We start from the raw sequence: 11,461 nt of genomic DNA, 5'->3' as shown, positions 1-11,461 counted from the left end.
TTTAAGACTGTACATGGAGCCAAGCCACACTGGCATCCTGAAGGTCCGATGTCTGAACCCTCACGACTCCCCCATAGGCTGGAAATGTACGAAGTGGTGTCAAGCCTTGAAGGCTACATGGCATGCTTACCTTGAACAGGTCATATACATTCAACAAGTCCACATCCATGTTCCAAAAGGCTTCTGTCAACACCATTCTCACCCTGTAGTAGCAGTAAGTGACGGGAAACTACTCTAAGTATGTGTCTTCATGCTTCCCCAGTTTCCCCACCTCTTTTCTCCAACTTCTGCATCCAACCCCACATCTCCCTTCTTCCACCCCATCTCACCTCCTCAAATTTCAGCCACAGGACTCCCAAATCCTAGGGTCTCCATCTTGTCTTCTCCCCTGAAAGCACTTCCCTACTCCCCGCTTTTGCTCCTTACACACAATAAACACAAAAGTTTGGTGCTGCCACATTTAACGGGTCCAATTACGGACCAACTCCCCCACAGCATCTGCCTGAGCACAGGCCTCACCTCAGAGCACAGGAAGTTTTGGTAGCTCACCTTGCTTGAGAAAGGGGCACCATGGCCCCAAAGCACAGCAGAAGGTGGTGAAGCACTCCCTGGCCAGCAGCTCATTACAGCAGTCTGTGGCTCTGCTGCCACAGGGATAGGGACAACTGTTGGGGGCTGCCTGGCAGGGCTGCCTGGGATTCAGGGATTCACACATGCCTGCCTGCATCCAGCTTCCCTCCCCTCCTTGGAAGATCACTCATCGAGGCGCAGAAGTGGGGCAAGAGATGATCCATATACACCAGGTATATGAGTCAGATAACCATCTTTTATTTGTGTTTCTTTTTTTGTTTGTTTGGGGGTTTTTTTTGTTTGTTTTGTTTCTTTTTCTTTAAAAGTGGTGTTAACATCAGGTCTTTCTCTACATTTTCAGAACTCTGTACAGGTCTTAAAAGGAAATAAGCAATGCTTAATGTACAAAGTAAAACCAGAAAGCTAGAAAAATCTGAATAAAATGGAGCAAGTTGCTGTCAGGGATACAGTACAAATTAGTAATTAGACGTCATCTGAAGTGCAATACCACTGCAGTAAGGATGAGTTAAGGAATGAAATAAAAATACTCTATTTTAAACAAACAGTATATATATATATATTTATATGTATATATTTTACAGATAGTAGACCCAGTGATATCTGTAGAATTGTAAAAACATATTTACAAATAACTTTTTTTTTTTAACATTACATATACATCAGCACCATAGGAAGAAAGAAGAAAAAAAACAACCCCAAATCGAATAAAATCTACTCTCTAGTACTTGATCCCGGTATGGAGTATTTGGAGGAAGCTTTACAAAGACAACAGTGACTTGTCTTCATCACCATTTATTCACCAAAGTCTGACTCTCCCTGATGCGCAGGGACTTGCATTTTGCTGCCACATGGTGGTTGTGTGTTTCTAAACCCTCCTTTCCCAGCTCTGGCATCCACGGAAGGGATGCTGTGCCACCCCCAGCGTTGCCCCCCACCCAGCAGGCTGGGGATGGCTCCCCACCCCGTCACAACTCCATAACACAGGGCTGGACAGATGTGTGCCTGGCATACACAGAGACACAGCACCTTGGTTACTGTTTCTCTCAATGTTTGCCTCTCCCTTGCATCCTGACCAAGAGGGGCTTACGCTCAAGACAGACCAAAAACTTTGGCTGGTGCTCCCTTACACTGACTTAGGGCCCAACCTGGCTCCTTGCTGAAGCAGAGACAGGCAAACCTTGATGGTCTTCAACAGGAACTGGAATTGGTCCTTGTGTTTTAAAAAGGGGTTAGCTAAAAGAGATGCAACTAAAGCTGTTTTAGAAAAATTTATCAGCCGGGGCAAGCTGGATTGACAGCTCACCTTGAGCACATTAAAAATGCGGCTTGTCCTGCTGATATCATAGCATTTAAAACAGGTAATTCCCTTCCTCTAGGAAAGCCCTGCAAGGGGACACTGTGCAAAAGGGAACCCAATGGGGTGCTGAGATGGTTCCAGGCCCATTTGCTCACACTCTTTAATGTGATGCATATCTGTGCTCCACAGGGAAAGGCAGGATGTGAAACTGCAAAGTGCCAAGGCCCTCAGCCTCTATGGATTTCAGCGGCCAGCACTTCACACCACTGGGCCCAAGGAGAGCAGCACACAAGGAGGTAATTGGTAGCTGGAGAGGTGGCACTGATAGTTGTACACTTTTGCTGCAGAGCACAGCTGATGGCTCACAGAGGCTGATGGCTACGTCAGAGGGTGCCAAAAGTTCTGGACTCTGGATCACGCTAACATTTTTTATGCACCGCTATATAACCTGATAAGCAGTTCTCAGCTGAAAACACTAAAAAGATTCAAGTTTGGGAGAACACCTTTCCTCAGCCTCTGACTGCAGCTTGGAAACTGCTGCTTTACACATTCAGAATGGCTGGTGACTTGATATTGTGCGAGATATATCACAACTTCATTACAGTGCTGGTCAGCACTGGTCCACACAGTGGAGATAGCGATACATTGCTATCACGTAAAACCTTAGTTGGGCAGAGCCCATGTTTGTAATATCAATTATTTTACCCATTCATGAACGGTCTTTACAGTAGTCCTTCACTGGCTCCTGTTCTTCAAAAGCTGCATTGAATTTTATTCCAGCAAACCAGAGAGATTAGACCAAACATCTGTTTAAAACTGAACATAGCCCATCGAGAGACCAGACACCCTGGGGTAATACTACCTGCTAAACCTGCACTTTTCAAGTAAGGAAGAGAAACTCCTGTGTGCCAGACCCTCACTGTATGTTTTCTCATGCCTGTTTTCTCATCCCCTGCCTGCTCCTTTGTGGCTCACCCGAAAAAAATTGCAGCCAGCTCACCTTGCTTTACATTTAAGGACAGGAGGGGAGGGAAGTGAACTGAGAACATACTGTGAAGGAAGGAGAGGGAGGGACCCGCTCAGGACTTATGCTGATGTCTCTTGGTACTTCTTAGCCCTTCAACACCCCCAGGCAGCAGGTACCTGCCAAAGTGCTCTGACAGGGAAGCACTATTGCAAGTCCCAAGGGGACTAAGCAGCTCATTAAGTTAACCCACCCACCTAAGCTGTCTCCAGCAGCAGTCCCATAATCAAACTGTCCTCACAACACTGACAAATTTAATGTTCTCCTGCACTTTTACTGAAGTTTTATCTCTCTGCAGTGAAAATGGTGATCTCCCTGTGATTTGTTTAGGCTTGTCAAGTGAGTGCTGCACGTTCCCTTATGACAGCCCAGAGCCCATGGCTCACTGAGACCTGCCTAGCCCCGAGGTTAAGCCCATTTCTGACCAGGGCTTGTGCAATTGCCCATGGACATCTGTGGGCTTTGCTCCAGGCTTTTCATCTGCTCCCCTGAAAGCTGCAGTGTTCACAGTTATATGAGGTGGGAGACATTGGGAGCACCCCATACCACTGTGCAATGAAACCTCATTTGAAGAGGGGAAAGAACAAATATTCCCAAACAGAGGCATCAGCTGGCTTTTCCAGTTTCCCCACTCTGCCTCATACAGACACAGAGTGGGCACTGCCATACAGCAAAGGTTGCCTGGTAGAATACCTTGAGATGCCAGTGTTGTCATCGTCCCCTGAATCTTCCAAGGTTGGCTACAGATCAGCTCAGTTTGCATGATTAAAAACAACAGAAAACAAAACAACCTCAAACCAAACCAATTCAAACAAAAAAACAAAACCAACCATCCAGGGATGGGGAGAACATCCAACTCTCTTTTCTTTTTCAAATGTAACAACCAAAGCTCCAGACTGTACAAGCCCATTCCTCACTGGGGGTTTCCAAACAACTCATCAAGTTCTTGTATCCACTCATCCCCTGGTCCGCTCTTAATGATGGAGTCCACGAGGTCTGCACCCTCTGCTAAACTGGAGAATGACCCCCCTGCTCCTTCATTGCTGTAGTTGTAAGGTATGTCCTGAGTGGGATTCCTCTCGTACGCTTGGCCTTGGCTGCTCTGAGCGAAGTTACCACCTGGCATTTGCTGCGTCGGGGGCTGGCTGAAGCCTGACATGGTGGGGACCCCTTGGCTGATTGCTGGCATCACCATGGGCCTGGCCTGGCTGGCTGCCTGTTGCCCAGGTAGTGGTTGCAGCAACTGTCTTCCCAGAGCCGGGTTCAGGGCTCTTACTGTTCCACTTGTGTCCACAACTGTCTGATTAAGCCCCTGCGGGAAGTGTTGCTTGGACAGCCGTGGCTGCCCGGACTGCATCGCGTACGTGGTGCCGTTATTGAAGGGCCCCATTTCACCGCTAGTCCTTCCAGGGATGCCTTGCAAGCCTCGCTGTTGCCAGTTTTGTGTTCCTTGAGGGACAGTCCCCATCAGGTTCTGAAGTCGTGGTGCTTGTGGCCTTGGTAAGACCTGGCCCACAGGTCCTTTCATCTGCTGCTGATGCTGGGGAAGAGCGGAGTTTACCAGCATGTTCTGACCAAAACTGCCAACCATTCCCACTGCTTGTCCGGAGGCAGGCTGCCTCGTCCCCTGGCCTGCATTATGTGCCATGTTTATGCTGCTTTGGTTTGGGTGCTGCAACATTTGGCTCATCCCTGTGCTCATACTGTACATTCCCGGCTGGCTGGAGGAGGTGTTGCTGTAAGGAGCCATGCCCATGTCCGACTGGCCCGCAGTCGTGGGCAGCGTGCTCGGGTTCTGGGAGGGACCCATTGCCATCATGCTCGCGTTCTGGGCCATCATTCGGGATGTCCTCATGTTCTGGAGTGCTGCTTGGTTTCTCACAGCTGCTATATCCTGGGGTGAACCTACGCCAAAAAGGGAGGAAGGTAAGAAAAAAGCCACAACCCTGTAAATCTTAATTAACATGTCTTTGCACAAGAGAGAATCTGTAGGAGCCTTTTGCAACGCAGTAGGATTTCAGATAGCTGTGCTTTCCAAGTGAATAAAACAACCTTTCATGTGAAGGGTAGCAGAAAGCCAGAAGGTTACCCATCCTTGGGAGATGTGCTTGCTGCCTAACGTTTACTGCCTTTCAGAGGCTACATGTTCCCCACCTCACCTTGGCTGCAGCCTTTGTCCTGACCTGCCAAACTCCCTCTCCTGGAAGGTGAGAGCCAACACAGCTCCAGTGTTGTTCCTAAACAGGAATCGCTGATTGTGTTGTGTATTCAATTGGTGAAGCGGGACACTGCTCAGCAGAGAATTCCATTCCAACCTAATTTCCTTTCAGGCCTAACATGAGGATGTCAAGGTTAAAATGCCAATATTTACTCACTAAGTAATTCTCAATTAGGACAATTTTGGGATGTGTACCCAAAGGGATTCATGACTTCAGATTCTTGAAGAATCAAGGCAACACAAGTGGATGTTTAATACATGATTACAGCCAGGGTTGCCTCCCTGGTAATAACCTAATCAAGTATCTAAGCTTGATGGTCACAGGAGCTACGGGGCTAAAATGGGCTTTTCTCTTACTTTGTTAGGACCAGGGATTAAATTTTTAAAAAGTGACTTGGGAGTCAAAGTCCCCTGTAAAGAGTAAATGTGAGCCTTTCTTTTTTGTGTGTACTTTTTCTCCCCAGGATCCACTACAATGTGCACCCTCCTCCATGAAAGAAAAAAAAAAAGACTCTAAGACTTTAAAGTTGCATATGCCCTGTGATTCAGTAGCACTTATCCTCTTCAGTTACACCCAGTTCAGCTTCTAGGAAGCAAATGGGAAAGACTTCACGGTCTTCTTCAGTGGCAGCAAAGCAACTGAACTTCAGTTTACCATTTAAAGCTCTCTTTTAAATATCTCCATTGTCTCTCAAAAGTAAGCCTTGAAAATGGAAATGTCAGGCTCAGAAGGCCAATCAATTTTTTAATAGCTCAGGAGGCATAAATGAATGGATTTTCTATAGCATTGCTACTGATTAAGTCTATGGAAAGAAGAAAAATTGGGGTTTTGTGGACATTTAAAGCAGAGAGAGTGTATTAGTGAATCAATACTATAAGCACATTTTACTTCACCTTAGGCCAGTGATGGGAAACCAGAAAATCCTAACCTTGTTAAATTCCACACCGCGGCAGATAACTGAACCATGTTTGCATCTTCCTTTCAAGGGTAGGGGGGAGCTATTGATTTCCGGGAAGCCAATAGGCTTCTGTACTTACTATCTTTATTTAAAAACAATTACCTGGAGCTTGGATTATGCCATGTAGGTTTGAGTCACTACCATACTGAACTAAATACAATACTCTGCAGGTGAAGCTCGGAGTGTATGAGGCACATGATTGCTCCCGGCTCAAATGTTATTGAATGCAAGGTATAAACATAAAATGGTTGCTTTAAAAGTTCAGAACTGTACAACAGAATGTGAATGTTCTTAAATCAGCCCCTATTTGTTGTCCCTCAGTGGCAGACAACATACCTGAACATCCATGGAGAGTGGAGAATACTGGTCCCTGTTATTTATGTTGGCTTGGTTTCCATGAGAAATGAGTCTGGATAAAGGAAGTGCCATTTCTACAGTTTAGCACATAATGCAGAGGATACATCTCCCTTTTGCTGCAGCATGATAAGCTTCTGAAGGATGCTTTTAGCTCCAGCATATAGATAAATGAAACATTTTGTAGCATGAAGAGAGACCATCTGGATCACACTTGAAAAGGGCACATGTAGCAGCAGCTTTTACTTTAGCCCTCCTATCAAACCACTTTCTTAATGATTGGCACTGGGGTCCCCTTGATTTTTCTTAATTTAGATCATCTCCTTTGATGATTAGAAACAGTCTCTTTTTAAGAGGACTCCAGCAAGTGCTGAAGATACAGATCATGTTGAAATCTTAATGCATCTTTAGCTAGTTTTTAATTGAAAATGGCAGTTGAAAAGCTCCAAAGGAGACACTAACAGCAAGTGGGTTCACATACTACTTTTGTTAACTACTGTGCTTGGTGTAAGAGACAGGAGATCAGACAAGGAGCAGTTAAAAGAGAGATGCAACAGATTTTAAGATTTTGGGCCACCTTCTGGCCTTATTTACACATAACCTACTGCACTGGATTACATTCATGTGACTGAATAGGAAAAAATGGTGAACTACTTATATTAGCTCATTTATGAAAATTAATTCCTTGCTCTGTCAGATTAGCCTAAACTCCCTTCTCTGTTTCTTTTAAATAATACATATGAAGGAAAGGTTTCAAAGAAGTATTAATGCAGAAAGATTGTATGTGTGCATCTCAGTGTGTGGCAGTGCACACACACTTTCTGATTTTGCAAATGAATTACTGGGGGATAAAAATCATTTCATACAGAACTTATACTGCCAAAGATAAAAATGAGAAGGCAATTAGAAGAAGCCACCCTGATAAATATCAGCAGAAGGTGTGGCTGCCTGTTCATGTCCTGGGAACCAGAACTGTTGCAGTTACATGACACTATCATGAATATATAGTGCAAGTGTGTGTTCATTTCATGTCTATGGAGAAGCCATGTTTAGTGAAGACATTCAGATGATGCTTTGCACCTAGAAATCTCAGAATTAACTTCTTTTCCTAAGCCAAAATTATTGTACTTACATCCTTCAGTTACCTGGGAGCACATAAAAACAGTCCTTGCTTTTTTGAGATAATTAAAAAAAAAATATCTCTATTTACATCTCAGGTATTTCACTGTATTTCCCACACCTGACATTGATCAGTCACTTCTCCAGATAAGGATGCCCTCTCTGAAATTCTCTGCTCATCAAATTAGATAAAGTGAGGAATTAAGAGGGGTAAGACCAAGATACAGTGAGACATGCTAGCTGAAAAAAAAAAGCATCTTAAGAGTGGAGGCAAACAAGACAAATCCATTCATGAACCCATGATGTCCAGGTGTCAAAGAGGCATAAAAAAATGCAGCTTTCACTGAAGGGAGCAGAAAGGCAATTATAAACCTAACTGAAGACACAAACCTGGGCATTCCCCTTTGGTAAAATATGTGGTGTGTGCAACAGTCTGTTTTCCTCTTCTGGCACACTCCTTAAACCCTGGTCTTCACAAAATGCATGATGTTTCACGCCCCTAGTATAGGGGCATATATTGACTCCAAATTAGGAAAAGTAATTTGACTTTTACCTTGGAACTGGTTGACCTGTTGCACTGGATACGGGCTTCGCTGTTGCTGCAGATGCTGCCGAGGCAAATGTGACTGCTGCTGCAACTGCTGAAAATGAAGGAGGGAAAGAAAGCAGAAGAGAAAGAGATGATTAATTAATTAGTGAGCTGAGAACAGGGCTGGTGGCAAAAGTACTGCAGCAGAACTGCAGCAGTTCTTATCTGGTGAGCTGTTCTGGAGAGACAAGCAGAGTCATCTGAAGAGTCCTTCTGAGAGCACTTGGGCTTCTCGGCACGCGGACTCCTTTTCGTTCAAAAAGGAACAAGCACTGAGCTGACAACATCTCTCCTTACTTACAGCCACTTCATCCTGACCTCTACAGCATGAACTTCACTGTTGTCAGGTAGAAAGGAGAGGGAGGGATATGGACTAACTTTGCTCACCAAGGTCTAAGGGCAGCTGTAGCCACACACACTTCCCTTTCCTCATTCCTGCTAAGGTCTAGAGGTTTGTGTTCCTGCTGCAAGACTTTCCCTCACCTCTGCACTCAAAACAGTCAGCTGCAAGGAGTACTCCATCCTGACCCAAGCACTGCAGCCCAGGACCATTCCTGAGCCAAAACAGAAATGGTTACAAAAGCACATTTCCTCTTGTGCTTCAGTGAATGATATTTGGGGAGCGGCTGACTGCAAAATGCATCTCTCCCGTGATCCAGACCACACTGCTCCTCTGTGGTTGTTTTCTATGAATACTCATGAATACTGTAAAACAGAATCAAGGGTGATTATAAAAGCAGAGAGAGTTTACCAGAGCTTTCAGATGCTAGGGTATGCTCAACTAAGCATTTATTAAAAGGACATGTCTTGCAGCATCATCTGCAGCTGTACAAACACTGTGTCCAAAACCAAGGATGTGTAACAAAGGTAAGAGAATGGCAAAGGTGGGAAAGAAGGAAGTACTAATCCCTGCGTTCATAAGTATGTGTTACAGACTGTCAAAAAGAAAAAGGGAATCTTGTTAGGCACACACCACCCAAAATCTAGGAACCTGAGAACTGTGACTTCACCACTTTTCATCTCTGCCAACACACTTGACAGCATCAGCCTTGTGGCTATCTAACACTTTTAGGCTTGCCTTCAGCAGCCAAGTCACTGACTGGATCTCAGCTTCATGCACGTGAATTGGCCCAACCCATGATGCATTATTGCATTCTCACTCTTATGCACTTGTTCACCCTTGAATCAATTCATGCATCTTTATCCTAAATATTTCTAGGAGCGTCCTTCCTGTTCATTGAGAGTAAATTTTTCCGTTTCTCAGGAGCAACAAGAGAAGAGGGGAACACAATCAGTATTTCTGTAGTTACACAGCATGTACAAGTTCTAACATGAATTGAAGCTGATCACAGGTCCTAAGCCATGTTTCCCCAGCGAGAGAGGATAAGCCAAGCTTCAAGCAATTGCTGACCTATCAGAATATTATCTAGGTAACATTAGGGGACTGCAGCTTCAGTTTTGGGTATGATCTTATAGGAACTCAACAGTGTGAGTTTCCACTGACTTTCTCCTAGGCTGCTCTAAACTACAGTTGAATTAAGCATGCATCACCCAATTTAACATCCATATTGCAAAGCTCAAGAGCTCAGGAAGCCAGATGATAGGCTCCAATGCAGGTCTTCCACATTGCCACTGTGAGAGGTGATTTTATTGCTCTCCCACTCCAGTCTCTGGCTCTCCCCTTGCTGCTATCTCTCCTTTGTGCTAACCTAACTGCTTGTACTGGCATGCAATAAACCAGATTAAGGAACTGATCTGGAGAAATACTTTTTTATTTTTAAATTAACTAAGGTTACTTTTAACCCACATCCATTCTTTGTCCCACATCAATGCAGCTGTACATAGATTTTGCCAGTGCAAGACCACACTCAGAGCTAGGAGAGAGGACCTGTGCCTGTAACTGTAGCTGAGCCTGCTTCTGCTGAAGTAAACTGACCATGAGATGCCAGGTTAAGAGCTAACTTTCCCACTGCCTAAAATCCCATGCGACTGCCAAATCCACCACTGGGAACACAGGTAATATTTGCCAAGCTAATGGTAGGACTGAGACAGATGCCTGTTCTTTGACAACCACTGCTGAAATACCATGATAGGAGCCACAGAGAGAGAATTACTAAAGGAAGGAATTACTAGAAGGAAAGGCTGGTGTTGCCCCTAGTGCTCACGTTCTCATACCAGTGTGCACTGCAGTGTTTGAGACAGATGGATACTGTACCTGCTCCGCTAGGATCTGCTGCTGCTGCCTTTGCTCTCGGAGAAACTGCTGCTTCTGCTGCTCTATTACGTGGAGCTGGGCTCTCTGCTCTATCAGCATCTGCTTCATGATGGCTGCCTGAGGCTGGTTCCCTAGGAAGGGACCCCCAGAGCTCGTGCCCGTGACCACACTGCTGGAGCCTGGTGGCACAGAAGGCTGCATCGGCCCTGTGGTCCGTGACAATCCCACTTGGTGCTCCTGTGCAAAGAGAGAGAGAAGGCCTCGTTACTCGGGGTGGTCCACAGGGAAGAGAAGTGACAGATCTTTAAACTGAGGAAGCACTGAGTCTGTGGATGAAGTATGGAGCTTGGAGAAAGTAGGTCCTTGGAAAGATGCACATGGGTTGTGACCATGGGCTGTTCCCCATAGGGAACTGGTTCCTCTTTTCTCCTGGAGTTTAAAGCCCCTCAGGTAAAGCAAGAGCATTTTATAATTCATTTATAATGAAATAATGAAGTTGTGTGTGAAGGTTTTTTTTCATGCAGGACATGTAACTTCTGAGTCATGTTTTTCTAAACTTTTTCTCCCTTCTTATGGAGACAAGTACATTTTCTCTTCCTTTCCACTTACCTCTCTTCATAACAATGATTTAAAACAGTCCTCATTACAACAATTTAAAACAGTCCTCTGGATTGAGAAGCCACGGTGTTGGGTGCACACAATGAGTTGGCAGCATTAATTTTCCTTACATTGCTCCAGAACCTCAGGATTTCACCACATTACGTGTTTATTGGAGACTTCCCTCCCGCAGGACTGGACCAACGTGCGTGGCCGGCAGGACGCAGGACAGGCTCCATCACCCCTCCTGCACCCACTCCCGCTTTCTCTTCGTGTTCCTCATCCAATTTGCTGCCTTTCAGGGATCGACGGAAGGCCGGGGAGAATTCCAACCCTTGTCCCGGCGGAGGGCCGGGATCACCGGGGGACACCGGCAGGTGTCGCTGCCCGCCCGCGGCCCGGCCAAAGCGGGACCGGAGCCTCCCCGGGGCCAGCCGGGACCATTCCCTGCCTCGAGTGCTCCTGCGTGTGAAGAGCCCTCAAAACCTCTTTAATTGA

The 11,461-nt window shown here is 45.6% G+C and overlaps 1 protein-coding gene across 1 annotated transcript in view; it reads right to left on the bottom strand.

The window, feature by feature from the left end:
* Positions 1–888: 888 nt before the first annotated feature.
* Positions 889–11,461, bottom strand: part of MAML3 (mastermind like transcriptional coactivator 3) — a 242,538-nt gene continuing 231,965 nt past the window's right edge. Inside the window, exons 3-5 of the mRNA XM_027698834.1 lie at positions 10,367–10,603; positions 8,116–8,203; positions 889–4,817 (exon numbers count right to left, since the gene is read on the bottom strand). Coding sequence (XP_027554635.1) covers positions 3,826–4,817; positions 8,116–8,203; positions 10,367–10,603 — 1,317 coding nt within the window. The 3' untranslated portion in view covers positions 889–3,825. The remainder of the gene's footprint in view (positions 4,818–8,115; positions 8,204–10,366; positions 10,604–11,461) is intronic.

This window comes from Neopelma chrysocephalum, unplaced genomic scaffold (genome assembly GCF_003984885.1).
Source record: "Neopelma chrysocephalum unplaced genomic scaffold, ASM398488v2 Primary Assembly neopelma1_133, whole genome shotgun sequence".
Classification (NCBI taxonomy): domain Eukaryota; kingdom Metazoa; phylum Chordata; class Aves; order Passeriformes; family Pipridae; genus Neopelma; species Neopelma chrysocephalum.
Note: the sequence above shows the minus strand (reverse complement) of the source record. Positions and strands in the feature narration are given on the sequence as shown.